General features: G+C 40.2%; 3 protein-coding genes across 3 annotated transcripts in view; 1 reads left to right on the forward strand and 2 right to left on the reverse strand.

The window, feature by feature from the left end:
* Nucleotides 1–7757, reverse strand: part of LOC115627673 (protein lozenge) — a 33576-nt gene extending 25819 nt beyond the window's left edge. The window contains exons 1-2 of the mRNA XM_030523415.1: nt 7427–7757; nt 4161–4400 (exon numbers count right to left, since the gene is read on the reverse strand). Of these exons, the coding sequence (XP_030379275.1) occupies nt 4161–4400; nt 7427–7757 (571 nt within the window). The remainder of the gene's footprint in view (nt 1–4160; nt 4401–7426) is intronic.
* A 6048-nt stretch (nt 7758–13805) lies between these two features.
* On the forward strand, nt 13806–19209 carry LOC115627582 (von Willebrand factor A domain-containing protein 8). The gene is made up of 8 exons (XM_030523305.1): nt 13806–13887; nt 14158–14458; nt 14520–14947; nt 15010–15330; nt 15399–15982; nt 16045–18180; nt 18255–18689; nt 18753–19209. Exons 1-8 carry the CDS (start codon nt 13861–13863, stop codon nt 18850–18852), a joined length of 4332 nt encoding a protein of 1443 aa, XP_030379165.1. The 5' UTR covers nt 13806–13860; the 3' UTR covers nt 18853–19209.
* An 841-nt stretch (nt 19210–20050) lies between these two features.
* LOC115627465 (kinesin-associated protein 3) lies at nt 20051–27831 on the reverse strand. The gene is made up of 9 exons (XM_030523137.1): nt 27524–27831; nt 25378–25495; nt 23903–24068; nt 23563–23841; nt 23359–23495; nt 22932–23117; nt 21395–22873; nt 20777–21048; nt 20051–20708 (listed from the first exon to the last, which is right to left on the reverse strand). The coding sequence occupies exons 1-9, from the start codon at nt 27829–27831 to the stop codon at nt 20558–20560; spliced, it is 3096 nt and encodes a 1031-aa protein (XP_030378997.1). The 3' UTR covers nt 20051–20557.
* Between the last annotated feature and the right edge of the window lie 156 nt (nt 27832–27987).

Genomic DNA, 27987 nt, shown 5'->3' on the forward strand with positions numbered 1-27987 from the left:
CGGCTAGCTACGCCCCTGATAGCAGCCGCAACAGCATCGCTAAAGGAGCAACCCTGAGTCCATTTAACTGTCCTCTCGGCTTTTCTTTATTTCATTATTTTTTTATTTTTTTGCTTTGCTTTTCTGCTCTGCTCTGCTCTCTCTACCTCCCTTCCTTCCTCTCTCTCTCTCACTCTCTCTCTCTCTCACACTCTCTTTCTCGGCATCAACGCTCGGCGCGTTTTGTTTTAGCCGTCATGCGCTTTGTCATCTAATCAGAAAACGCTGCATGATGTCCGCGCTTTTTTGCCATTGGCATGGGCTGGCTCTTTAGCTGGGTGTGTGGGGAAGGGGGGCGTGGCGTAGATGCTTGCCTGTTGTGCCGTAGGTAAGGGGGAGGGAGGTGTGCGTGGGCGTGCTTATTAAATGCTTCTGTTGTTGACAATTTGGTCAGCGCTTATGCCTTTTAACATCATTAGCGTGTTATTTGCATGCTGATTGTTTTTGTTGTTATTTCTCTTGGCATTGGCACTGGCATTGTTGTTGTAATGATAGCCCTTGTTGCTGTTGTTGTTGTTGTTGCTGGTGCTGCTGTTACTGCTGCTGTTGAATGTCCATATAATTATTTGCTGCCCGGCACGAGCCGCCAATTTGCAAAAGGGCATGAGGCAACAGTTGCAGCTAATTAACCAACTGCTGCTGCCACCAACGATGTTGTTGCTGCTATTGTTGTTGTTGTTGTTATTGCCACTGCTGCCAATTCTATGCAATAGTTGCAAACATTAATTGTGGGTTCTAGGGGAGCTCAGACTCAAGTTCAGACTCATGACCGAGCTCGGACTCGGACTCAGGCTCAGGTAGCGATAGGCAGTTCAAATCGATTAGGGGCCAAAGATTGCGTGACACATCAAATGAATAAGCAAACATACACACACACTTGCATATATAAGTATGTATGTGTGTGTGTGTGTGTGCTTAGGGTGCCCAAAAAGTGTTCCGCACGCCACAACACGCTCTAAGGGATTGGTGCTTTGAACTTCTCGAGCCGCTCAAGCTGGCGATCTTGCGATCCTTCTTGCATGTTCCGACGCCTTAGGCCCGCAGACCAAGGCACACGCACCACACACACACACACACACACACACACACGCACACAAACACAGTCGAGTGCTTACATACATATGGTGAACTAATGTGATGACTGCTGTGAGCAGGCCTGTCAGTTGTTATTGTTGTTGTCGTTGTTCCTCTACCAAGTGATCGACATCACTCAATCAAATCACTTCCGCTGCACTCTCGACGACAATAGCTTCAATCACAATTCTACGTATATGTATCCTTGTTTTGTGATTCGCAAAAGAACCGAACCGTTTCAGCTTTCATGTGAAGAAGCTAGAGACCCAATAGCGACATACGCTAACAACATTAACTCGTGGATAAAACTCAGGACCCTAATTTTCTAGCATAGAACCATAAATCGAAGAGTACCCAATTATCTGTATGACAAAATAGCACTTACTTCATCAAGAAGAACTAATAGTTTAGTTTGCGTTAGGTACAGATTATCCTGCTCAGAAGGCACTTTTTCATATTCACTGTTTGTCTGTGAAACGAGTTAACCCATAATTTAAAAATAATCAGCAGTGAAATGCATTTTAGAATTATTGAATACTAATACTAATACACACTTTCGAGAGAATATGTACAAGTAATAACAATAAAAAAGAGCCAAAAATAAAAACACTTTAAATTTAAATATATATACATATACATACATAAATTATACATAAATTAAAAAATGTGACAAATAAGAATAAGATTAAATTGAATGTATTTAGATAAAATTATAAGATATGTATTGTTAAGGTATATTGATATAGATCTTAATATTTAGTGACTAGCGTACTAACTTAAAAGTAACCAAATACCTGTAACGCTAGGATAGAGATTACAAATTTAAATAAATACAAAAATTACAATTGAAAACTACTAGAGCTCCTCAAATACACTAATTCTGTTTTTACACGGTCTCCTTTACACAGTTTTGATTTAACACGGAATTAATAATTAATTAAAATTAAAAATGTATATATTGTTCCAGGGCTTTATTTCAAAAAGCACGATTCGAAATAACCTAAAATAAATAAATAAAAACACACACAGCTGGCAAGCAGCTAGAAACCATTCTTAAAAGGGTCCTTAACACATTATACAAGTATATGTGATTTAATAAAATAAACATAAATCCTTGCTTTTTCACTGGTTTTACAGATAAGGAACCAATTACCTATTTTTGCATATAATCAATGTCTTTTCTGAAACCAATCTATCGTGTAAAAACAGCATTAGGTGTAAAGTCAAAATCTTCACTTTCTAGAGCAGTTCAAAAGCTAAACTAAGATGATAAGCTAAAGCAAACTAAATTAATTTCGATCTTCAAACAGAATAAGAAATCTGACAAGCTGCTTTTGGTTACAGTGCCTTAAATAATTTTACCAAAGAATCAATTAAAAAATATGTAATATCGCGGAATACCTTTAGAAAATAGATAAAACAGCCGTGAACAAAAATTTTCAAGGATAAAAACATATATAAATTTAGCTTCATCATCTTTTACAAATAGAAAGGTTAAGGATGGTTAAGGCGTTAATTAGATATTATTGTAATTTGATTAGATTTCTCCTTCTTCCTTTATATATTTACCTCCTATGTCGACAATCAATGTTTGTTGACATAAATAAATTAAAAATAAATAAAAGAGTACGTGTCAAGAGGTGAAAAATATATGATTTCTTCACAAAAGCTGCATAAAATATGACCTTCCTTTTATGTATATACTTGTAGGTCTTTCATAACACACAACATTCTAATAGGTGTCTGGTTTCAAATTTTTTTTTCAATTTTTAAATCAAAGTATAAGCTAATCGCTTACCATTGATTAAATAAACACCGCGAGAAGGAACAAATTGGATCTTTCCATAAATATATAGAGTAGGGTTAGAATATCACTGATCGCTCTAATATTATAAGAAATTTTAGTGCTAGCGATGCGATAATTATTGAAAGCACTTTTGAAATGCTGTACCCGCACAAAGTCGAAACTATTGGATTGGACAGGATTGCTTTCTGGGCTAAAACTTAATTGAAACAGTTAAAAAACATCGTTGTTTTAAATCAGGATGCAAATTTTATATTGACTTTTTTATATTGATTTTATATTGACTTTATATTATATATATGATTATTTGTGAACACAGCATCATATGAAATTTGAAATTACCCCAAGGCGCAAGGACGCGAGTATTTAGAAGCGTTCATACTGACGAACTAAATGATCAAAATTTAATATACATGCTGGACAACTTGCTGGGATAGACATTTTGAAAAGGCTTAACTTCGTTGAAAGAATCTTCATGATGGTATTTGTACCACTAGAGGAAATACTTTCCGAAGTGTATACTGTCAAACAGATACTTTCATTAAATCAGTAAGTAATAGATTTATTTGACAGCCACCCAATAAATATTATGTATGCATTATTCAAATATTAAAATTGATGTTCGTTCATTTGTTTATAGATAGTGATAGAGAGAGAGAGAGGGAGAGAGAGAGAGAGAGAGAGAGAGAGAGAGAGAGAGATAAAAAGAGGTTCCCTGCAGCCAGGCCTCAGGGTCATTCCCCAAATGGCAATCTAAAAATTTCCAACTGGTTCACCTGGCTGCCTTGTTTATAAGACAAACCACGTATGGAAAATATCTGTAAGACGTCTACCAAAGGTAGTAAGGTATCTTTGTAATGTATCTTATATCCAAAAATATAACAGATTATTTGACGGTTTCAACTCAAATCTAGTAATACTTGTAGGATGTATACTAATTTTTAAAATTATTTTTTGGAAATATTTACAGCATTCATTCTGCAGACGAAGATCATAAAAGCCTACATTATGTATAAATAGAAAGAAAAGAGAGAGAGGTCACTACGCTACTATATCTTTCTGAACAATATGTTTTGTCGGACTGCCTCAAAAGTCTGAGTTTATGGAACAATTTGAGAATCCACACAATTACAATTATAATTGTTAAAAGAAGAAGAGTACTTCTTTGATGTTCCCAGAACTATGATCTAGATCTTCGGATAGGTATTTCGAAGCCAGAATTTCTCCGCCACGTTGTACTTACCACGTCCACTGCGACCCACAAAGCGGAGATCATTGAACTTGGCCACTCCGTTCTTCATTTGGGCCGTGCAATTACGGAGTTCGGCACAACAGTTCTCATCGTTTCCGGCCCGTATCGTCACATACGTGCCGTCGCCGACGTCGGCCAGAGCCACGACCTTGAAGGCCAACGGCAGGGTTTTGTTCGAGCGCCAGTGGTTGGGGAGGGCTGAGCACAGAAAGTACGGATTGCTCGTCCGGACTGCGAAAAGAGTTGAATAAACAAAACGTAATTTATGATTAATTGTCCGTTGATTGCGTTCGAATAATAAATACAATATTATTGCAATATTCATGCGTTTATTGTTATTAAATTGTGTGCAAAACTGTAAATAATTGATAGTTATTTGACTGGAATTGTCGCCGAGGCTGGAGCGAGAGGAAGTTGGCGAAAGGAGCAGCGTTAGCGTCCATCCGTTCATCCGTGTATTCCTCCATTTATCCATCAATCAATCAATTTCAACAGCAACGCAATTTTCAATTTTCCGCTGCATAATTAATGAGGCGCCAGCGGGAGGTCTGGAGGTGAGTGGAAAAACACTAGAAATTCCCCCACTTGTCAATTAATATAGACCAGGTGCTAGGATTCAAAAATTTAAATGCTGGTCGGTGGAGGGGGGGTAGGGGGTGTTGGTATACACTTGACAAGCAGGCCAGTTGGTCACCAGTCGGGGTAGTAGTTGGACAACCAATTGAGATTAAAGCCAAGCACACAGGAAGTTTAATAATAGCACACAGAATTGAATACTAAGCCGATGCGATTATTTAGGAGTTTTCTAAATATTTATCCAATGTTTTAAAATTGGAATGCCTAGAAATATTGCTTTCTTTCAACCGTGGAACCACTAGTGTTCTAAAGGTGCTCAAAAGACGGAAGCCTAAGGAATTTTGGGTACCGCTTGTCAACTGCATCTGAGGTCCTTCTGGTTTCTCACACTCAAAAGCTTCCGCTCAAGAGGGGCTGCTTCTCGCTCTAATAGTAAACCAAATTCTGTTTTTACACGGTTTTGATATAACACGGGTTGAAAATTAAAAATTGTATACATGGTTGCACGACTTTATTCCATTTAGCACGATTCAAAATAACATATGATCAATTTGTTGTATACGGCTTTTTCTGGAACCAATCTACCCTATAAAAACAGAATTAGGTGTACTCGTATATTATACTAGAAGTTCTGGATTCTGGTTTATAAACTGAAGCTCAATTGCTCTGCTTGAGAATTGTGAGTCGGCAAGGTTTCCTACAAGTATGTATTAGAAAATATTCTTTTTGCTAAGGTTTCCGCTCTATTTCATTCTCCTTTACATATTATGGGTACTGTATTGAACCAATATAGAAAATCATAAACTGGCATTTTATTTTAAATGCATACCATATTATAGTTTTGATGTGCTATTTTAAAAAACGTTTGACACATTTGGAGAAAAACATTGAAATCTAATAATTGCCTCTAAGATATTTCAAATCCATATACATACTTGTATTTCTAGTAAGCCATAGAATATCAATATATTTCCAGCTTTAAGCTAAATTCTAAATATGTATTTAGAAAAGTAGAGCAACTTATTCCAGATCAAAATAGAGCCGATTTTTAAACTACATATTGCTTAATCGAAACCAAATCAACTTCCAAGACAACTGAGATAGACTGTAGAAAATTTCGCGTAAAACGGAAACTGGCCTTTGAATTTCGTCTTCAAAGCACATCAAGGCTAAAGGGTGAACAGAGCCGTGATTTTATTAACAGGCTATACGAGTATACATACTTGCTATATACAAGTAGTAGTTTGTGATTAAGGCTTCGAGTATTGAATACGCTGGCGGGCATTCTGATAGAAAGCGGCAAGACTCGTGCGCTCCGCTCATATCAATAACAATTATTGATATCAACTTACCAATATTGCCAGCATCGGATGACAAGCCGATGCGATGCTTCTGAACTGACGCAAGCGACAAACGAAGCCCCAGAAGTGCAAGATGATGAAAGGATGAGGCGTACAGGACAAAAGCGAGTATGCCCAAAAAAAAAGAAGCAGAAGAAATTAAAAAAAAAAATGCAAATGCAAAGGCACGCTTTACGCTCACTCGGCGAGCAGTAGAGTTTTTTCTTTAAGCATGGCTTTTGGGAGCATTTTGGATTCAGAAATGCATTCAGAGCTACAAAAAATCACATCACAGGAAACCTGGCCGACTAGAAAGCTAGCTAACCGTTGGATTTCAATTGAAGAGCTTATTGTAGAACTCTTTTTTGCTACAAAGATGGACTTGCAAGTAGAAACTCTGCAAGTTGAAGCTCTCTGTTGGTTATTAGAATGGCTAACAAAAATTACAGGCTTGTGACTGCATTTTTTCAGTTGAGAATCGAGTTTCTAGGAGTGAGGAATGGAAGCAATCTCACAAATTCTACTCCTTCTACTCCTTCTCCTGGCTTTAATTCTCTCCTCAATTTAATACAAAATTACAATTTTTTTCATAAAAAAATGCAAGCAATCTTTGGTAACACCAGTACCCTAGATTTCACAATTTAAGTTGTGGAGGAAAATCCAAATACACTCACTGATGGCATCACATTATAATATTTCTTAAATTTCAGCTTAAAATTGTTTTAACTGGAATGGAGAGCTGCGTTTTCACAAATAAACCTTCTGGAGAAAAATTGTTGGCCATTTTTGAGGCAAAGCGCAAAGCATATGAAAAGAATACCTTTGAAGAATTTAAATGTTGAAGAGATAGAATAGAATAGATTTCCAAATATATAACTGCTTTTTTTGATGAAATTTAGAAAAGCAATTCGAGTTCCCATTCCATAACTAGGCATACAAATATATAAATGTTTTTTTTCGATGAAATTTAGAAAAGCAATTCGAGTTTTCGAGTTCCCATTCCATAACTAGGCATACAAATATATAAATTTTTTTTTTCGATGAAATTTAGAAAAGCAACTCGAGTTTTCGAGTTCCCATTCCATAACTAGGCATACAAATATATAAATGTTTTTTTTCGATGAAATTTAGAAAAGCAATTCGAGTTTTCGAGTTCCCATTCCATAACTAGATCACTCTATTTTTAAAGCAATTTCTGGTACATTTTTGATTGCTTTTTAAATAACTGAATTTTAGTGGACAATTTCGTGGAAATTTTTCATTTTCGAAACTGTATTTACACAATGGATGAAATTTCAATTTTCAATTTGTTTTTCACTTCACATCCTCCGTCCGACTCACCCAATTCTCCGGGATATTCTTGTTGGCGTTCCAGCACGAAACGTTCCATCCACAACAGATCCTGATGTACGGCGTTGTTGTTGTTGTTGTTAGTGTTGCCGCTGCTGGTGTTGTGATTGGCGTTGGTGCTGCTGTTGTTGCTGCCATTATGGTTGCCACCGTGATTGCTGTGGCCGCTGTTCGCAGTCCCGTTGCTGGCACCACCTGTTGGCGAGTTGCTGCCCACACTGGCGCTACTCGAGGGTATGACCTCGCACATGACCGCAGCAGTGGCGCTCTTATAATCGGCCGGCGTTGTCCAACCCGTTGGCGATGCCGAGGATGTGACCATGCTGGGTTGGCTGTTGCCGTTGCTGCTGCCGCTGCCGCTGCTGCCCAGGCTGTTGCTTATGCTGTGGCTATGGCTGTGGTTGTGGCTGAGACTGAGGCTGAGGCTGCTGTTGCGCACAAGGCGTCCAGCGAAGCTGACGGGCGCCACAATTGAAGCGGCAGCCGTGGCGGCTCCTCTGCTCCTGCGGCTGTTGCTACTGTTGGCGTTGTTGTTGTTGTTGTTGCTGCTGCCGCTGGCGCCGCTGCTGTTGCTGCTGTAAGTGTTGCTGATGGCGGCTTCACTGCGGTTGTAAAAAATGCCGCCGCTGATTTGGTTGCTGTTGTTGTTGTTGTTGTTACACTTAAAGTTATCGATGTTGTTGCTGATACAACCGAGTCTATTGATTGGAGCTGTTGTTGCTTTTTCTGTTCGCGATCTGGCTGTTGCAGGCGAATGCATTCAGTAATTCTTGAATTGAAACTAAACTGCAAATGTGTGGACGAATGTTGTTTTTATTTTTTATTGTTTTATTAACTTCTACGATTTTGGTTTGATTTCTTTCATAACACAGCGACAGGGCGCCAAAACGTTGTTGCTGCTGCTTTAAGCCACAGTCTTATATTATGTTCAATGTATGTATGTATTTGCTAAAGAAGTTGAATGGAAAACACTTATTAATCAGAGGCAGGATGCTGTTGTTGTTGCTGTTGCTGTTGCCTACTTCTAGGCTAAATCAAGGTTGTTGCCTTTTTTGCTGCTGACGTTGCCTGAAGAGTCGTAAGCAAATTAGTCACAAATTAACACTTTCGACTTAATTTTTCTTGATATACATATGTACATACATGCATATGTGTATTTTTTTATTATTTACATTTATTGCTGATTTTGTTGTTGTGCGTTAGAGTTTCTGATATTGCTGGTGTTGTTGTTGTTGCGATTGCAAATTACAACTGTTGCGTCCGCCCAAAGATGCGGGCAAATACTTTTGTCTTGATAAAGTCAAGCTGGCTGGCTGGCTGGCTGGCTGGCTATCCCAGGAAATTTGCAAGAAGCTCATGCACAGAATCACAACGACAACAACAACAACAACACTAACAACAACAACATCCATTCGAAAGGCATTTTTCCTGGTATTTCGTTTTATTATTATTGAATTTAATTTTGGCAATTTTTTGGTCGCAGGAACACGCACAACAAGAACAACAGCCACAACGAAAATAATGATAACTATAACAGCGACCGGTTAAAAGTTTAAATAAATATTTTCCTTGCTTTCATTACATTGCAAACATTTTAGTTTATAAATTCTTTCACTTGCTTTTCGATATTTTGGCGCGCTTTTGAGCTTTGTGCAAAATAATTTTTGTTTCTGAGCTTCATTTAATCATTGTAATTAATTCCATAATTTTGGGTTTTTTTTTGCACTCACGCACTCACGCACACACACACACACACTGACACACATACAAAGCGTACAAAGATCGGAGCACACAACAAATCTGAGCGTCAAACAACAATTTGCGGTGCATTTGGTTTTAAAAAATAAAAAAAAAAACAGGTGCGTTCGCGTGTCGTACTAAATCGTTACTGACACTTAACGTGGCCACCAGCGGCGACTTAACCCATAGAACACAATACAGCAACAGCGGCAGCAACACCAACAGTCGCTGCCTTCGTCGCGGCAGCATCGTTTGCGAGCCGAGCCGAGCTCAGCTCAGCAAAAAAACAATAACAACAACCTGCTTGGTTGCTGATAAGCCAGCGAAACAAATACAAGCACTGCTCTCGCCACTGATGCTCTCTCAGGCCTTCTCTCTCGCTCAGCTCAATTCAGCGCTGAATTCAGCAATAACGTTGCATTGTTTTGTACTCTCTTAACACAATTTTCACGTTGAGTGTGCCAGCCAATGAGATAACGGCTGTTTTGGCATTGTGCGCTTACCGTTATTGTGCATGCGATGCGCTGATTGGCCAACGTTCGCTCGCATACCTATATGTGTTGTGTGTGTGTGTGCGTCTGTAGGTCATGGTGGTGCAGCTGCCACTTGCTTGCCATGTTGTTTTTGTTTTCGACTCAATACTACTAAAGCATGAAGTCGGGGAGTCGTTGCCAGCCATTGGGTGGAGCCTACGCTGCCAACTGCTTCTGCATACTGTGTAGTCGTTGCTCTTTTCCAATTGTCTCTATCGTGCTTAATGTCTCTTTTGGTGCGTCTCTTAAATAATATATTCTCTTTCGAGGCATTACCCATAATCTTGGGCTTTTTGATTTCTTCCGCTATCCATTAAGTGAAGTTATTCGAAATATATAATAATGGATATCTATGTACATACATACAATATCTGAAGCTAGTATAGCTTGATCACTTTTTCCAAATGAAATCGCACACTTTGCAAGTCTGATAAGCAGTAGCTGATATCTAAATATGAATGATAAGTCTGAGCATATTTACAGACTTAGACATATCTACTATTTTTCTTCATCGTACTCGTAGCCGCTTTAAACGTTCAATTTAAATGGTTTGTTATTAGGTTTTGTTTACTATATGCATACATACATATGTATACATAAATAAATAAAGAGCCCAAGTACCCAAACCATGTGGTTCAGGGTGTGATAAAATATGCAGTTATCATCGTGCCCAGCACTTGTGGTTGAGTCCAAATTTGCGGTTACTTTGGCCAAACCCGAATTATAGTTATTTTAAAATTGATGTGTGCAAGTGTTTGGCAGATAATACAGCGATCCAGAAAGCGCTATTAGAAATATTTGGAGACGTGCGTTCGTAGAAGTACGAACACAATAATGGACTAATGAAAATAATTCCCAATAATTTGTGAAGAAATAAACACGTTCTTCTTCTCCTATTGCGAGTAACTATTTTATGAATTTGTTTCACAAAAGGAATATGGAACTGAAAAACTCTTTTTCTGTGCCGCCCCTCAAACTTAGCTACTTAGCCTGGTTCGGCTAATTTTATAACCCATCTAGATATTTAATTAATGAATAGCTTATATGTAGGATAAAGATTACAATTGAATGAATAAATGTAAAAAATAAAAGAACAAGGCAGAAGACTACAATTTTCCTTTCAACACAAATTTTAGTTTATTTGTAATATTACTAGAGTTTTCTTAAAACCTTTTTTCTCAATTTGCAAAAATATATTATTAGTATTATATTTAATTGAATAGTATCATAATTATGTGATGAAATGAATTGCTCGTATTAGCTCATAGGTTCCGCTTAAAGAAACACATTAGGAAAAAAAAAAAATGTACATATACATATTCATATAAAATGAAAATTGTACAAAGGAAAACCCTCTAAATAGAAGTACTGAAGAACTGATCTTTACGCGTTCAAAAATGAAAAAGAAGTTTTTTATAAATTTTGGTCTGTAGTTTCGGAACAGTTTGGTTGAAGTTTAGCTCTCCAGCCGATCATCCCGAGCTACATGTGTATATACACCATTTGTAATACCCGCAGAAAGACTATATTACTTTCTGGGCAGGAATCTGAAATATCGTTCAAATATTGAATAATACAAGGGTGTGCCCGCTGTTGAACTTTGAAGCATTACTAAACCACCCGCACTTACTCGAATTTACGCGTATAATTATTTTAATTATAGAACATAAATCATGGGGTGCCCGGCCGGAAAAGGTACGATTTGTAGTTAAAAAAGTTCTTTTACTATATATTATAGGCGATTATCGCCCAGTAGTCTACACATACATATGTATGTATGTACATATATAAAAACATGTACATATGTATGTATGTATGTTTGATTCATTTATGTAGTCATGCGGCTGTGGGAAACTTGCAGCTTATCAAAGGCAGTGATATTTTGCAAAACTGAAGAAAAAACATTCCCAGTCAAGTGTGTGCGAGTTAAATGTTTCAAGGTCAATCCATTATCCATTTTTCCCACACTCAGCAGAAATCCAAACGAGTGTGGGAATAGTTGTTATCTTAGAATGGTAGCGTGATAGTTTCAAAGTTAAAAATTCAAATCGATTGATGGCAAATGAATAGTAGGATTCTTATTCAAATTGTAGACTGAAATACGAAAAATCCCTGCCGATATTTTGAAATTCATTCAGTTATGAATTAAAAATGAAAGTAACAGTTCAACTGGACTGTCCCATTCCCTGTTCCACAATTAAGCACAATTTCTTGATCGATTTTGTCTTAAGTACACAAAAAAAGATCCAGAGAGACGATGTTTGGCCACAATTTTCGACTATTGGTGAGCGAAAGAAGTTAGGATCAAGCTTGTCTTTCAACAGATTCTATCAAAATTTCGCTACTTCACTCCATATGTTCGAGAATATGTCCTCAGTTTAGCGTTCGATTTGGGGAAAAATATTTTTCCGATTTCAGCAACTTTTTAAGTTCCCAGACAAGTTTAAAGTTAATTATTTATTCGAAAAAACTAAAAACCAACATTATAGGTAAATAAAAACGTATTAAAAATACTTCTGTGTGGGGCACAAGTTAAAAGCTAATTATTTATTCGAAAAATAAAGCTATCAATAAAAGAACGTATTAAAAATATGAATAAATTAAAATAATTATTCCAATCAAAGCGGCTACGTATTTATTGCTTGTTTCCAATGCCCCTCCCCATTTCCGAATACTGCATCTTTTAAATGCTAAATTATATTGAAATTTACGAAAAAAAAACGAAGAATATTCTAAAATTCCATAGAAATGTTTAAAAACAAACAAAAACCGATGTATTCGCTTATCCGTAGACTGAACGTGGACGTGTGTTGGATAGCCCCATTTACGAATACTACTTTTTAGCAAGACATAAAGAAAATGAATAAATCACTTAAAAAACAATAATGAAAATTATTAATAAAATACTATTAAAAACAAAAACTTAAAAATCAAATACTCAAATCTGGGGACCTTCCGTTTGAACTCAAAGCCTAATAGGGCTGTGGTAGCGCCAGCTATTTTAGAATATTCTAAAATTCAATAGAAATGTTTAAAAACAAACAAAAACCGTAGTATTCGCTTATCCGTAGACTGAACGTGGACGTGTTTTGATAGCCCCATTTACGAATACTACTTTTTAGCAAGACATAAAGAAAAAGAATAAATCACTTAAAAAACAAAAATAAATATTATTAATAAAATACTATAAAAACAAAAACTTAAAAATCAAAGATTCAAATCTGGGGACCTTCCGTTTGAACTGGCTGTGGCAGCGCCAGCTGTTTTAGAATATTCTAAAATTCAATAGAAATGTTTAAAAACAAACAAAAACCGTAGTATTCGCTTATCCGTAGACTGAACGTGGACGTGTTTTGGATAGCCCCATTTACGAATACTACTTTTTAGCAAGACATAAAGAAAAAGAATGAATCACTGAAAAAACAAAAATAAATATTATTAATAAAATACTATAAAAACAAAAAATTAAAAATCAAATAAAAACAAATATTCGAGTCTACGAAGTGTTCATTATAAAGTTTCGAGCAAGACTGAAATTATTGTGCCACAACTGCTGGGGGACCTTCCGTTGGAACTCAAAGCCTACTAGGGTTGTGGCAGCGCCATCTAAATTGTAAGACAACACTCCTTCGCAGTTTGACAAATACGATGCTTACTTATCAAAAGAAATATGTTTACCCTAATTTTTAGCCGTGAGGTGCTATGAATTTTGAAGCCATCACGAAAGCATAAGAAAAACGCTTTTAAATTGCGCAAGTGACCCTCCTTTTAAATAAATTCAACTTCATAAATTTCATTTATTAAACATTGATGTAAAATCAGATTGGTGTTTCAGGGTTTTTTTTTTTTTGCCATTCTAGTGATATCAAACTGCTTACAGAGATTTCCTTTTTTTCACAAGTGCTGCGATTTTTTTGACTTATGTGTATAATACTTGAAAGTTAAGGTTGCGCAATTGACATTAAAAATGGAGAATATTGTGAATTTTCATTTGAGTTGAATACTCGGTTTTGGAAGCTCTACACAATTGAAGTCTGTATAGTTTCGAAGAACACTTCTCCTGAAATCAAAAATTTAATATATTGATGCAAGTGACCATTGTAAAATTAAATTCACTTCACAATAAAGCTGTTGTTGAATGCCCTACTAAATATGAATACAAATGCAGTATCTTATAAGGTATTTGATTTATGTTTCCCTACTTTCTAACCTTGACCAAAAATGCATCACCACAAGTCTTGCATTTAGCACATACACAAACCAGCAGCAAGCAGCCAACAGCCACTTAGCAAAACAGCTGTATGTGCCCGCTTGGCAGCACTTTTGAACAGCTGTTAATAGCGCGCATGTTGCTCGAACTTGTTGTTGTTGGTCCGTTTTGGTTGTATTTGTTGTTGTTGTTTGTTTCTAGTTTAATTAATAGTGGAAATTATTAAAACGCACTTTTAGTTTCGCCACCCCCTCCCACATTGCAAGATGCTGGCAAATTTGCAAAGTCGCGCTGGCTATTTATTGCGTCACCACCACAAATACGGACAACTACAACATAATGTGAGGGCAGCAGCCGCAGCAGCAACATCTTCCGCTTCCACTTCCACCACCTCCTGGAGGAGAAGTTACGCCACAGCAGCAAAAGATAAAGCTGAACCGGCCGTAGCCGCAGCGGCAGCTGACGAGCAGCTAACGATTGGTGATGTAACCGTAAGGCTGACAAAACCCAGGCAACCGGAGCTGGTGCCGCAACAATATGGTGAGTACCAAATCCACCGCTCCACCGTGTTTGAGTACAAAGTTCAATTTATCTTGCACAGTGCACTATGCAGCCGATGGAACGCTGCAGTTCACACAATCGGCGCTGCACCATCTGCGCTGGATGCTGCAGAAGGATGCACTGAAGCAGGACATGTTCCTGTTAGGGCAGCCGGGTCCTTTGCGACGCCAGCTGGCGCTGCAATTTCTGGAGCTTACGCAACGCGAACTCGAGTACATAGCCCTTAGTCGGGACACCACGGAGAGCGACTTGAAGCAGCGACGTGAGATCAAGGATCGGGCAGCCATATATCATGATCAGTGTGCGGTACGTGCGGCGTTGCATGGTCGTGTCCTTGTGCTCGATGGTGTGGAGCATGCCGAGCGCAATGTGCTGCCCATACTCAACAATCTGCTGGAGAATCGCGAGATGCATTTGGAAAATGGCAAATTTCTAATGGCACCCGAACGTTACGACAAGCTCTTGGAGGTGTGTTTTTGCAGACTTAGTAGCCCAAATATTACTGCTATTTGTATATACTTTGATTGCAGACGCACAGCAAGGCGCAGCTGGACGAATGGGGACTGCTGCGCGTGTCTGAGAACTTTCGCGTGGTCGCTCTCGGACTGCCGACACAGAAATACAAAGGCACTCCACTAGATCCGCCGCTGCGCTCCCGATTTCAGTCTCGTAACATAGCCCACTATTCCTACGACGAGTTGCTGCTGCAACTGCAGCGCCAGGCGCCACAAGCCCCGCTCGAGGCCCTCAAAGGACTGCTCTCCTTTGCCCTTACTGTGCAGACAACCGATGCGACCCTCAATCTGCCCGACTTTCCGCTCGACAGTCTGCGCCTGGGCGCACAAATGCTTGTAAGCTGCAGCAAATCACAAAAAATCCATCCCATGCCAATTAAGATCGTTGTTTTTTTGTCACCCAGCAAAACAATCCCTCGCTGAGTGTGCACGATGTCATCTCACGTCTGTATCCGTACGAGTCTATGCTGAAGCACGAGCAGAAGCAACGCATCAAGGAGCTGTTCAAGAGTCTGAAAGTGGACACAGTGGCCAGTAAATCGGTGCAGCGCATCGATAGCCAGCTAGCAACTGCTGGCGAGAAAGTTGATTTCCAGCTGGATGATGTGAAGCTGACGCTTCCAGCCGGCTCGGCAAAGAGTGCAGCGAACGCGCCCAACGATTTCATAGATCTGACACATCAGCGCAATGTGCTGGCAAGTCTCATTCAATCCTATGCCGTGGGCGATGTTTGTCTCATCGGGGAGCGGGGTGTGGGCAAGTTGACGTTAACTAAGCAATTGCTGCGCCTGCTCCAACAATCTGCTGAGCCCATGATGCTATACGAGGACATGACGTCGCGGGATTTGGTGCAGCAACGCATCACCAGCGTAGAGGGCGATACTGTATGGCGGGACTCACCGCTCGTCCGTGCCGCCAAGACGGGCTCCGTGGCAATACTCAATGGCATCCATCGCCTGCACAAGAGCACGGCCAGCGTGCTGCAGCGGTAAGTGTGCGCTTCTCGTTCGGTATTCTCCTCCTTTATTCACCTCCTTCCTTCCCACCTAGACTCGTGCATGACCGCGAACTGCAGTTGTGTGACGGCACTACTCTGCTGCGGGAAGATCGCTATCAAGCGCTTTTAAAGCAGGGCCTGACAAAGCTGGAGCTGGCGGAGCGTGGTATTCTGCCCATCAGCGAAAGCTTTCGGATTGTGGCACTTGCGGAGCCGCCAAAGCCGAATGTGCCGCAACAGAATTGGTTGACGCCGGAGCTGCTAAGTCTGTTCTTGTACCAAGAGGTGCGTCCGCTACAGCAATCCGAGGAATATGAGATCATACAGCAACTTCATGGCGGCGGTAAGATGCATGAGGATATGCACAAGGTCATCGAGTTAGCGCACATTTTGCGCGCCTCGAAGGACCCGCTGCTGGAGAGCATGGCCGGCACACTGTCCACCCGCCAGCTGCTTAAAATTGCCCGCCGCATGGCAGCCTATCCGCCCAACGAGAACAGCAGCAACTATGGATCTGTCCACGACATTGTGCAAAACACGTTTCTGGCCAAATTCATGCCGGCACTCTCACGTGCTGCCTTGGAGCAGGCCATTAAGGACGCAGGCATAAGACAGCCCCCCGCCAATCAGAAGGTAAGAAAGCAAATCTCGGTGGAGAGCGATACGCTTAGGATTGGCAACACGGAACTGAAACTGGAGGCCACCACAGAGGCGCAGCAGTCGAAGGTGCCCAGTACGCTGTTCTACGAAATGCCACAGCATGTGGAGCTGCTGGAGCGTCTGCTGCAGGACTTCATCATCGGCGATCACCTGCTGCTTGTGGGCAACCAAGGCGTGGGCAAGAACAAGCTCATCGACAAGCTACTGGAGCTGATGCGAAAGCCACGCGAGTACCTGCAACTGCATCGGGACACGACCGTCCACAGCCTGACAGTACAATCTACGCTGCGTGATGGTCAAGTCATTTACGAGGACAGTGCGCTGGTGAAGGCCGTGAAGGCAGGCCATGTGCTGGTCATTGATGAGGCGGACAAGGCGCCGGTGAATGTCACCTGCATACTGAGGACGCTGGTCGAGAGTGGCGAAATGGTGCTATCTGATGGACGCAAAATTGTGCCAGCAGGTAGCGACACTCATTTGGATGCAGGACAACTCATTGAGACGCATCCCAACTTCAGGATAATTGTGCTGGCCAATCGACCGGGCTTTCCTTTCCTGGGTAACGATTTCTTCGCCTCGCTGGGCGATGTTTTCAGCTGCCATGCCATTGACAATCCCACACCCGACTCGGAGATCTATTTGCTGCAACAATATGGTCCTTCGGTACCGACACAGACGCTACGAACGCTGGTGAATGCCTTCGGGGAGCTGCGCAGCCTCGCCGACGAGGGTTTGCTCAACTATCCCTACTCTACGCGGGAGGTGGTCAGCATAGTAAAGCATTTGGAACGCTATCCCGATGAGTCCATGTCTGAGCTGGTTGGCAACGTGCTGGACTTTGATAAATATCAGCCGGAGGCACTCGAACAGGTCACCCAAGTCCTGGCCAAGCATGGTCTGCCCATTGAGGCCTATGCCAAGAACGAACTCTACGCTCTGCGCAAAAAGAAGGAGCTCCAATTGACTGTGCAACGCCATAGTGGGTTGGGCGTTTCGGGTCCCAAGTACGGTAAGACAGATCCCAAGAATGACCCCCATGTGGGAGGAAATACGTGGGCCGGTGGAAGTGGCGGACGCGACACTGCTGGTCTGGGCGGCAAGGGTGGTCCCTTTCGGCTCGACAAAGGTCACAAGGTGCACCAGTTGAGTGATGAGGAGAAGAACGATATACCCGAGGAGATTAAGAAGGCAGCACGCGAAATGAATCGCAAGGCGTTCGAGGAGAAGCTCAAGGAAATCAAAATGTCCGCGCACGACCACCGGCTCTATGCCCAGTTCAGTGAGCCCAATCGCAAGCAGGTGCAGCAACTCAAGGCTGTCCTGGATGCCATGCAGACGAAGAGCAAGGAGCGACAGTGGCAGAAGTATCAGACGCACGGAGAACTTGACGATACCAGACTCATCGAGGGCATTACGGGCGAGAAGAACATCTATAGGCGACGTGCCGAAGCCAATCCCTGGGCAGATCACGTACAGGAGAAGCCCAATCGCTTAAAACTGGTGGTGGATGTCTCCGGCTCCATGTACAGGTAAAATAAAAGAGCTATAAATTGTAAAAATATAAAAAACAGCAACGTTTCTAAATCCTCCTTCCCCCCGCTAGATTTAATGGCTACGATGGACGACTGGACCGTGAACTGGAGGCCGTCGTCATGGTGATGGAGGCCTTCGAGAGTTATGAAAAGAAAATTGTTTACGATGTGGTTGGCCACAGTGGCGAGGGCTGGGAAATTCCCTTCGTAAATGTGGGCAGCGCCCCCAAGAACGACAAAGAACGCTTCGAAGCTATACGCTTGATGCACGCCCATTCGCAATTCTGTTGGTCTGGCGATAGCACCGTCAAAGCCACACGCGAAGCCGTCAATACTCTAGGCGCCGAAGACGAATACGATAATTCTATAGTTGTTGTGCTCAGCGACGCCAATTTGTCGCGTTATGGCATTGCGCCCAAAGATCTGGCACTCGCCCTCAAGCGTGGCGAACCCAAAGTCAAGGGTTATGTCATCTTCATTGGCAGTCTCGCCGAGGAGGCAGACGAGTAAGTAGCTCACACATATACTCGTATATCATCTAGTATAACTAATTAATTCTTTGTTTACAGAATTAACGCACAAATGCCGGCCGGACATAGCTTTGTCTGCATGGATCTGACCAAGTTGCCCCAAATACTCAAGCAGATTTTCACTTCGTCGCTGCTCTAAGCCGAGAGACGTCTTCAGGTGCGGTCACAGCTATATGTATGGTAATATGTTTCCTGACAAGAAACTGCCACCTAATCCGCACAAAGTCCTACAATGTGTTTTCACCAACAAAGCAACCGCAGTCTTATTTTTTTTTTTCACGCCGCAATTTCTGTGAATCTAGATTATAGAAAACAATTGACAAAATTTGTTCAACATGTTAGGCATTAGATCGTAAACAGTACAAACGATTATACGTACCCCAAAAAAGGAACTACCTCAAATTAAGATACAAGCTAATTAAGTGTAAAAAATTGTAAAAACTATAGACAAGATTGTAAATATTTCAATAAGCAAATACAAATTGCCAAAACTAAATAAAACTTTTAAGCATTATGTTGTTACAAACAAGTTGTCTGTCAATTTTAGGATCGTTATCTAATCGAATTATATTCCTTTTTATTAAGTCAGGTATTGTTTATGGTTACAGTATTGAAAGTATTTATTTTCAAAAAGATGGCACCAATGATCTAGGCTTAACTTCTGTTATAGTTCACATATGGCAATAAGTTTTTAATGAATGTTTATTAAAAGAGAAAAGCATTAATGAAGCAATAAAAAGAATTTTGTTGCCCTAAATTTTGGTTGATACCTAAAAGAAATAGTTTAACTTTTGCTGTAACTTTTAACTTTTCCAAAAGCTCTAAGTAACCATTTTGAAAACAAACTGCAGCACAGATTTATAAACAAATCATTTGTTTGTTACTGAGCTTAGTAATGATTAGCGCTGGTTTGAAATTAACAAGCATGCTTGTAAAAAGCAAAAGTCTGGACGTAGATTGTGACTCAATATATCTCCTTTCGGCAGCAATAGCTACATATGTATATCTTTATTTAGTTGGTTTCCATTTAGTTCCATTCTATGGCCATACATTGATGTACAGTATTATGTATTGAAATTAAATATTGTACATGGTATGCGAGTAGATAGATCTTATATCTAAGCGATCTTATAAAAGAAAAACACGCCTCTTTTTTTTTTTTAATTGCACAAATACATCTTTATATTCGAACTCGTTTCCTTAGGGTTACACAAATAGGCTTGTACGTACATATTTGTATATTATTTATAAATTAATTGAAACAAAAATAATAAAAAAATAACAACACATAATACTTTGAGTGAGATTATTGCACAGAACCTCTTAAATAAACTAAATTTAAGGATTAAAAACAAGAATTATAATTAACGATATATGTATAATAGTAACGTAAATAAATAAATTAACAAAAAAAGACATGTGCGCCATTTATCGTATTTAGAATGTCGTGGAGTAAACATCGAGTTGCCGCTGGCTGGCCGAGATTTGATTAGAATATATGTATATAACTTTTGACTAATTGTTGTTTTCTTGTTGTAACAAGCGACAAAAAAATATATCGTACACCAATGCCCATACATACATATGTATATGTATATATACTTGTGTGTATGTGTACGTGTACGTGAACAGGTAGTAGCTATGGCATAAATATATGTTTAAATATATATATATCTCATATACACTTAAATGTATTGTACAGCGAGCAGCTGCTCCGAAAGCGTGGCGTTGTGATTGCAAATCTCTTAAAAGCATTAATTGAAATTTGTTCGTGTTCATGTGGCTTGGACTTGGATTCGATTTGTATGCGTCGGTTTGTCTTTATGTTTGTGTTTTTCCTAGGCCTATGCCATTAGCAGCTCCTCGTGCAGACCCTCCGCATCGAGAGACTTGTTGGACTTGAACATATAGTTGTTATCGCCCTGACTGGACGCCTGCGACTTGGAACTTGATGTCATGTTGTACAAATCATCAAGATCCTGACTACGCCGATAGCTGTGGGGGAAGAGTATTGAATAGCCGTTGCCTTAGCATTTAGCATTTAAAATTTGCAGCTCACTTACGTGCTAACTGGCCGACTGTAGGTGGACATGGCCGGACTGGCCGGATTGTTGCTATTGTTGCTGTCATTATCGCCGCCGCCGCTGCTGCCGCCCCCATCATTGGCATGCGCGCTATTATACAAATCGCAATTGTCCAAATACTCGGATCGCAAGTATGTGTCCAAATCATTATCGTCCTCCTCATTGTCCACATAGTCCTGCTCGTTGTCATGATCCTGCTGTGATTCCACCATGCACAGCCACTGGGAGTTGTGATTGCGAAACTTTTCCAGCTACAAAAATATACACATACATTTATATGAAAGCTTTAAAATGCAACTAATATAGTTCTTTTTTGTCCAAAAAGATGATACAAGAAGAATAATGCCATTATATCCAACTATTTGCATAGCTATCGACTATAATTGGCACAAAAAGTGCGACGGCGATAAAAGATGCAACACTCACGCTCTATAACAACTATGCTATACAGTCGTGCGATTCTTGCATATATGTACATATACATATATATTTTGAATTTGAATTACGTTGGCGTTTTGATAAATCGAACCGGGCTTTCAATCAAATAAGGAACTTATCTTTAGAAGTCTTAATTTTGAATGAGATAAGAACACTCACCTTAATGCGCTTGGCCCACTCGCTGTCGCTGATCGCAATAATGTCCAGACAATAGTCGCACACCTTGCGTATCTCCTCGTTCTTGTCGTGCATCAGATCAATCAAATAGGCCGGCGACTCCGTCTCCTTGATCATGTATTCGCGTGTGCTTTCGTGTCGCAATATTTGCTGGAATACGAAAATGATTTGCAAGACGATCTCGTCGTCCTCCTGCTTGGCCTTCAGCAGTTCGATGAGGGAGAGCACGACCTTGGCGCGGCAGAAGAGCAACGCACAGAGCTCATCGTAGGCACAGGTGCCAAGATAGACGATCGTGTCCAGCACGAGATCGTCTAGACGTGCGCAGGGCACCAGCAGTTGGCGTATCCAGGGTATAAGCTGGAAGTTCTGCAATATCTGCGAATAGTCGAGATCGGTTAGCGCGAGATTCCCCAAAATGCCGAGACATTCGACAATAAAAGCCTCATCGTCACATATGGTGAGAATGCGGGCGAGATCGCCGACATAATCGATGAACTGCACTTGCAGCGACTCGTGCTGGGAGAGATTTCGCAGCAATTTCATGAGTAATGCATCCTGGTACTTAAACGCTCGATCCATTAGACTGTGCAGGCGCTGCCCCTCGACCATAATTTGCGCATTGCGACGATTGAGGGACAGATTGATGCACAAGGCAATTAAATCCAAATCGACCTTCACATTCAGATTGAGGATGATGGCGTCTGTGGCCATTTGGACGCATTCTGTGTGCGTAAACATGGCTTTCACCTTATCGTCCAGACTCATGTGGTAGAGGATTTTCACGGCAATGCCATGGTGCTTCTCATCATTGATGAACATCACGAGCATGGGCAAATAGCCGGCTCCAATCATCTTGCGACGCAGGTTGCCATCAAAGGACAGATTAAAGACCAGCTTGAGTGTAACCTGCACAAGATCGGTGTGGCCGTTTTGGAAGAGACGCGGCAACTTGGCCACAATGTTCAGCGCAGACATTTCATCCTTGTTATCACCCACTATCGAGAGCTTCTTAAGAAAGGTGCTGACTAGCATTAACAGATCAATGTTCTGGCGATCCAGCGCCTTAACCAACATCTTCACTATATGCTTGCGTCGCATCTTCTCCTCCAGCTTTACATTCTCGGCCATGTTCAGCAGCAGGTAGAAGGCGACGCGTAAAAGTTGCTCCTGCTTCTTGGCAAAGATTTTTAGCTGCTTATTCAAACGATCGATCTCCTCCTTCTTCACCTTGGGATCGTTCCGATCGAGAGACTCGTTGCTTTGCGCTTTAAAGTCGCCATTAGAGACGTTTGTGCAGACCGGCTCGGCGTTGGCGCCCGCAGAGAGCGCTTCATGATAGCTGCTATTCAATATTTGACTCTTGATCAACGACGAGGACATCGAGCCGTGAAAGCTGCTCCAGTTTCCCGATTTTGGGCGCTGCTTCAACTCGGGTATACGCCGCCGCGGTGGTTCCATCTGCAGAAATACAAAAATTACTCCTCCATTCCATAATATTAAGAGCACCTTCTCATACCTCCTTTGGCTTCTCCTCGTTCATAATGTCCAGAAAGTCGTCGGTGCTGCGGTTAAGCTTCTCTTTGCTGGCCTTCGCCGATTGCGGCGTCGAGCCGTTGGGATTTTTACGTACGTCCAGCTCATTCCGCATCGTCTCATAGCGTCGCAACTCATAATCAATGACGTCCATACAAAGCGAACCAATCTGTGGATCATTGAGTAAATGGGAACAAATGAATTAACCGGAGTCGTGAAAGGTCAAAGAAAAGGTCGTTATAAATTATAATCCACTTTTTACATCTACAATTAGTAAGACAAACAGACGAACGAACAGTTCATGCTGTCTGTTACAAACAATTTTTGCGTTTAACGTGACGTCCTTTTTTGTCAAGCGCACAGTTCTGCGAAACTTTTAATCTGACTATATTACCAGATGATATACGCACCTTGTACTGCACAATAAGCGGATGAAATTTTGTATAGGTGGAGAAACAGAAGAATATATAAATAATGTTTGTCGAGAGATCGAGACTTTTGCGCCAATCTTCGCGCAAAACGCGCGACAAGGCGCTGAGGCAGGCTTCTGCAATTAAAAATAAAGCCGTTTAGCAAAATGGAAAGGTTAGAAAGGGTAGGGTAAGATGATAGACCGTTCTTTTCCAACTCCTCTAAATTGTCGGGATTGCGTGCCATTTGTAGAATCATCGCCGAGCCGCGTATGCGTTCGCCCAGCTCCTCGTACAGCAGCTCCACGTACTCGTCAATGTTGTTGATTGACACATCAGAAGGCTGCAGCGGCGTTGAGGCACTGGAGCCCGCATTGCTGCTAGTACTGCTCGACATGGCGGCCACACTGCTATGGGAACGGGCTGAGGAACGCGTGTGAACGGCCGCTGAACGTCTCGTGTTTGTGTTGTTCTCGGTAATGTCTGGAAGAGGAGGAATGTGTTTGCGGATATTGGAAGCCTTGAAGCATATACGAGTGCTCACCATTGCTGGCATTATCCTTGCGATTCTTCAAATAGAATATAATCTGTTCCACATCGTTCAATTGAGACTTGTGTATGAGATCGCATTTATCCACAACTTCACGTGCCAAGGCAGCAGGGTCTGTTTTGGCGTTAAGCGAACGCAGTCGTATTATTTTCTGACAATTCTATAAAGAAAGGCATATAGCGGAATTAGTCACAGAATGTTCCAATGATCTGCAGCAATCGAAAAAATAAGGGGGTTTCACCCCACAAGCGTTTGAGTCGTTGTGGTCGTCAGTGGAAACATAACAGGTGCCATCACAGGACCACCAACTGCATTGGTTACCATTTGCATTTAAATGCCATAAACCAAACATTTCTCTTTAAAGGCATAATAATGCTCTTCACCTAAATGGGGCCAGGAGTGCTGCTTTCAATATTCGACAATATTTAATTGATAATACTAAACATCATTGTGTGAGTTCTTAAAGACACAACTGGGTCTGCTATTCTCTAAATACTAACCAGAAAGAAGTTATTGGTAAACATCAAAGTGTAAGCAGTTTCCACAGAATATAACAAAGCTTTCCTTTATCCACAGAATTTACGATATCCATTCTTTAAATATCTTACCTTATGATACTTAAACTATTAGCAATAATTCATTAGCTACATTATACTAAATAAGGTATACTTATAATGGAGCGGACGCTCAATAATAAGAAGAAATTTGTTTGTTCATCTAAGTTCTGAAAATGAATAGTTTCCTATGAATAGTTTATGGCGCTATAAAATCTTGAATATTGTTTTTAGTTTTTGGCTTAGGTAGACTTAAGATCTGAAATATTTGAAGAACTATTTTTTGAAACGGCTACAAATCGATTCTTACAAGAGAGATGTCCCTGAATTTCAAGGGAAATTAACTGCAAAACTAAAATTCTATCTATATTTTTCTAAATATTAAGAACGTAAATAATAATAATTTCTTTATACACTAGAACGCCTGTAAGTAAGATTTTCTGAAAACTCGACCTATCTCTGACCAACTCAAGGATACTGTCTATATAGGCACCCATTCATGGCTATATTGGTGGAGGTTTTGGATTTGGGTCATGTTTGTATGTCCCATATCGACTGTGTGGTCATGTTTTAGGGTTAAATTCAATGCCAACGCCTACATAATGTACCACACAGTTACACACACGCACACACATACAAAACACAAAAACTAAGGTGTGCGCTCAAGCAGAGGCTACTACGAAATACATTTTTCGCAAAACTTTATGAGGCCTGCCCTGACCCTTCTTTGAAAGCAGCTCTCTGCTTCGCCGACCGCTGTCTGAAATGGCTCGTTTTATATTATTTTTATTGGCTGCCCTGAATTAGCCAATACTGCCACATTAGCACACGCCACCTGAGCTGAGAAGTTGCAAATATATATGTATGTATGTATGCACAGGTAGTATTGTGTAGGGTCGTTGGAATTGGACATACCTTCTTTTCCTCAATCATGGGATTATTGGGTTCGCCAAAAACTGTTGCCTCCAGCTGGTAATTGACAATTAGCGCCTTGTCTGTGGGATGTGGTTCGATGGAGCCGCCTTTCCAACGTCTGTTTCAATCGATCAATTGTTGTTATAGTTGTCAATATTATTACAAATTGTTGTTGTTGTAGCGAAGCAAACAAAAATTGAAAGAATTAGCATTTTAGTTCAATAATCAATCAAGACACTCACTAGTATAGTAAATAAATAATGAGGCGCATAACAAATCGACAGTATTCTCCCAATAATTTAATTTAAATCGACAGTCAACTCTACTAATATTCATTAAGTAGTAATTTTTTGAGCCCTATTTAAAGAGCTTCATATTTGCAAATTGTTTCATTTTTGTATTTCAAAATGCCTTTCGTAGCAAAAAATATAAGAAATGTTCTAATGGCTAAAAATACAGTTAACTTTTCAAAGTTATTTGAGGAAAAATAGGGATCAATTAGGGATATTAGTATTAACAGAATTTCGGGCAATGATGAATTGTTATCAGAAGGAAAAGCTGATTCAGATACATATATATGTATATGAGTCAGTTGGCTTGGTGTAGAGCTTTATTTTCGAATGTGTATAACAAAGTATATGAGTAATTTAAACAGACTTTCTGTATTATTAAAACATAATTATACAAGTACTAAAACTAAACGTTTAGCTTGAAATTAAGTTATCCAAGAAACAAGAAAATCTGTTTATTAGTAATTTGGTAGAGTATTGTTCTATTGAAAACTTATTTTGAAACCGATTTCATGTTAGGAGTCTCCCATTATTAATTGTTTGAAAATCATATACATATCATTTCTATTATTTTGTAGGACTTGGTGCAAAACTGCTTCAAAAATGACAAAAGTAAAATGAAATCGATGCAAAAATGAGTTGCTGACATCATTTTTAATGACACTAATGACGATACTTAACTTAATAATAATAACAAAAAGCATAAGCAGATGAAATTAAAGAGCAGAAATATATAAAACCCACTTTTCATCGTCAAGCTATTTAGTAATTAATAACTTCCATTCATTTAAGGAGCTTTCAAGTGATAGTGGACCGAAGGTTTTAGTTGATTGGTCTTCACGCGTGCTTAAACATATGTATTTAACACCAAACTGACACACGTTGAAAACTAAATTTACAAAAAAAAAAATCGCTGATAAAAACCAGTATTCAATCACTAGGCGATAATTTGAGTAGCTTGCATGCTACGCTTACACTACCATAGATAAAAAGAAATCTCTTCATGGGTAATAGAAAACACAGATGGTATTGTTTATACAGCCTATGTAGCTGGGAATAAGATGCAAATGTACTTAAGAGCAGTAGTAATTTACTAAATAAAATCAGTTCATAGTTTTAATTCTATAAATGTAGCGGTATTTTCTCTACGGAAGTCCTTAAACTCATGACTGAAACATAATTTCGTTCGTACAAAGCGCAAAATGTGGTGTCGATCGGTAACCAACGAATTCGCAAGTCCGGCGATCTGGAGGGTATTTATGTTCATACATATGTATGTATGTATGTATATGTACGAGTTTGTGTGATTGATTGTTTTCCATACAAAGAGACAACCGGACCGGGTCAATGCGCTTCACATACATTACTTAAAACATTTATACACATGCACATAAATGTATGTATTTATATGGACATAATAAATAAGTGCCTCTGGTTATGTGCTTATGTTGCCATATATGACCATGATGCCACGCCTTTGCCGCCCACCACGCGCGCAACATGACTAAGAGGGCGAACACACTTTAAATGCCAATTTATTTTGCTAGCTGTTCTTGTTGTTGTTGTTGGTGTTGTTGACGGTTTGCGATACACACGCATAGAAACAAAAGCTTGCGGCAAGTGGAAAATCAATAAAAATCAAGTAGACCGCTGCAAGGTGAGTGGGTTTGAGTTTCTTTTGCCACTTTGCTCTGACGACCGAAACATGTCTTTGTTGTTGCTGCTGCTACCACGACTGTTATGGTTGTTGTTATTGTTTTTTGCCGTCGTCGTTATTGTTATGCGCTAATGTTCTGCCTAACACCCACACACACACACATACAATACAAACAGGCACAGACGTCAGCAGCACTCACTTTTTAATAAATTTTGCATCATCGTTTGTTTGCATTGTTGTTGTTGTTGCTCTTCTTGTTGCTATTGTTACTGCTGCTGAAGAAGTTTTATAATTGTTTGTGGGCAAATCTGAATAATTTTCAACTGTTGTTCTGAGCGGGTCTTGGTCTATCAGTGCGCGCCTCTCCCGTTCTTGTTGTCGTTGCTGTTGTTGTTGACGCAAATCACCGGCAATCGCTTTAGTTATATAATATATATAGTGAATCACGATCAGAAGCAGCGCAAAGCCCGAAATAAGTTGGAAAATGAGCAACAAAACAAATTGCATGCGACCGACGGACCACTAAATTTCAATATAACACGGCTTAGTGATGTGTTTAAGAGTCCAATTGGAGTATCGATTCCTACCGATATGCATATAACGACACAACGGGCTCTTTGACTCCTATCGATTGCAGGCATCAGTGTGTGCACAAGCAAACAA

Source organism: Scaptodrosophila lebanonensis, unplaced genomic scaffold (assembly GCF_003285725.1).
Source record: "Scaptodrosophila lebanonensis strain 11010-0011.00,11010-0021.00 unplaced genomic scaffold, SlebRS2 tig00000096-arrow-pilon, whole genome shotgun sequence".
NCBI classification, from domain to species: Eukaryota; Metazoa; Arthropoda; class Insecta; order Diptera; family Drosophilidae; genus Scaptodrosophila; species Scaptodrosophila lebanonensis.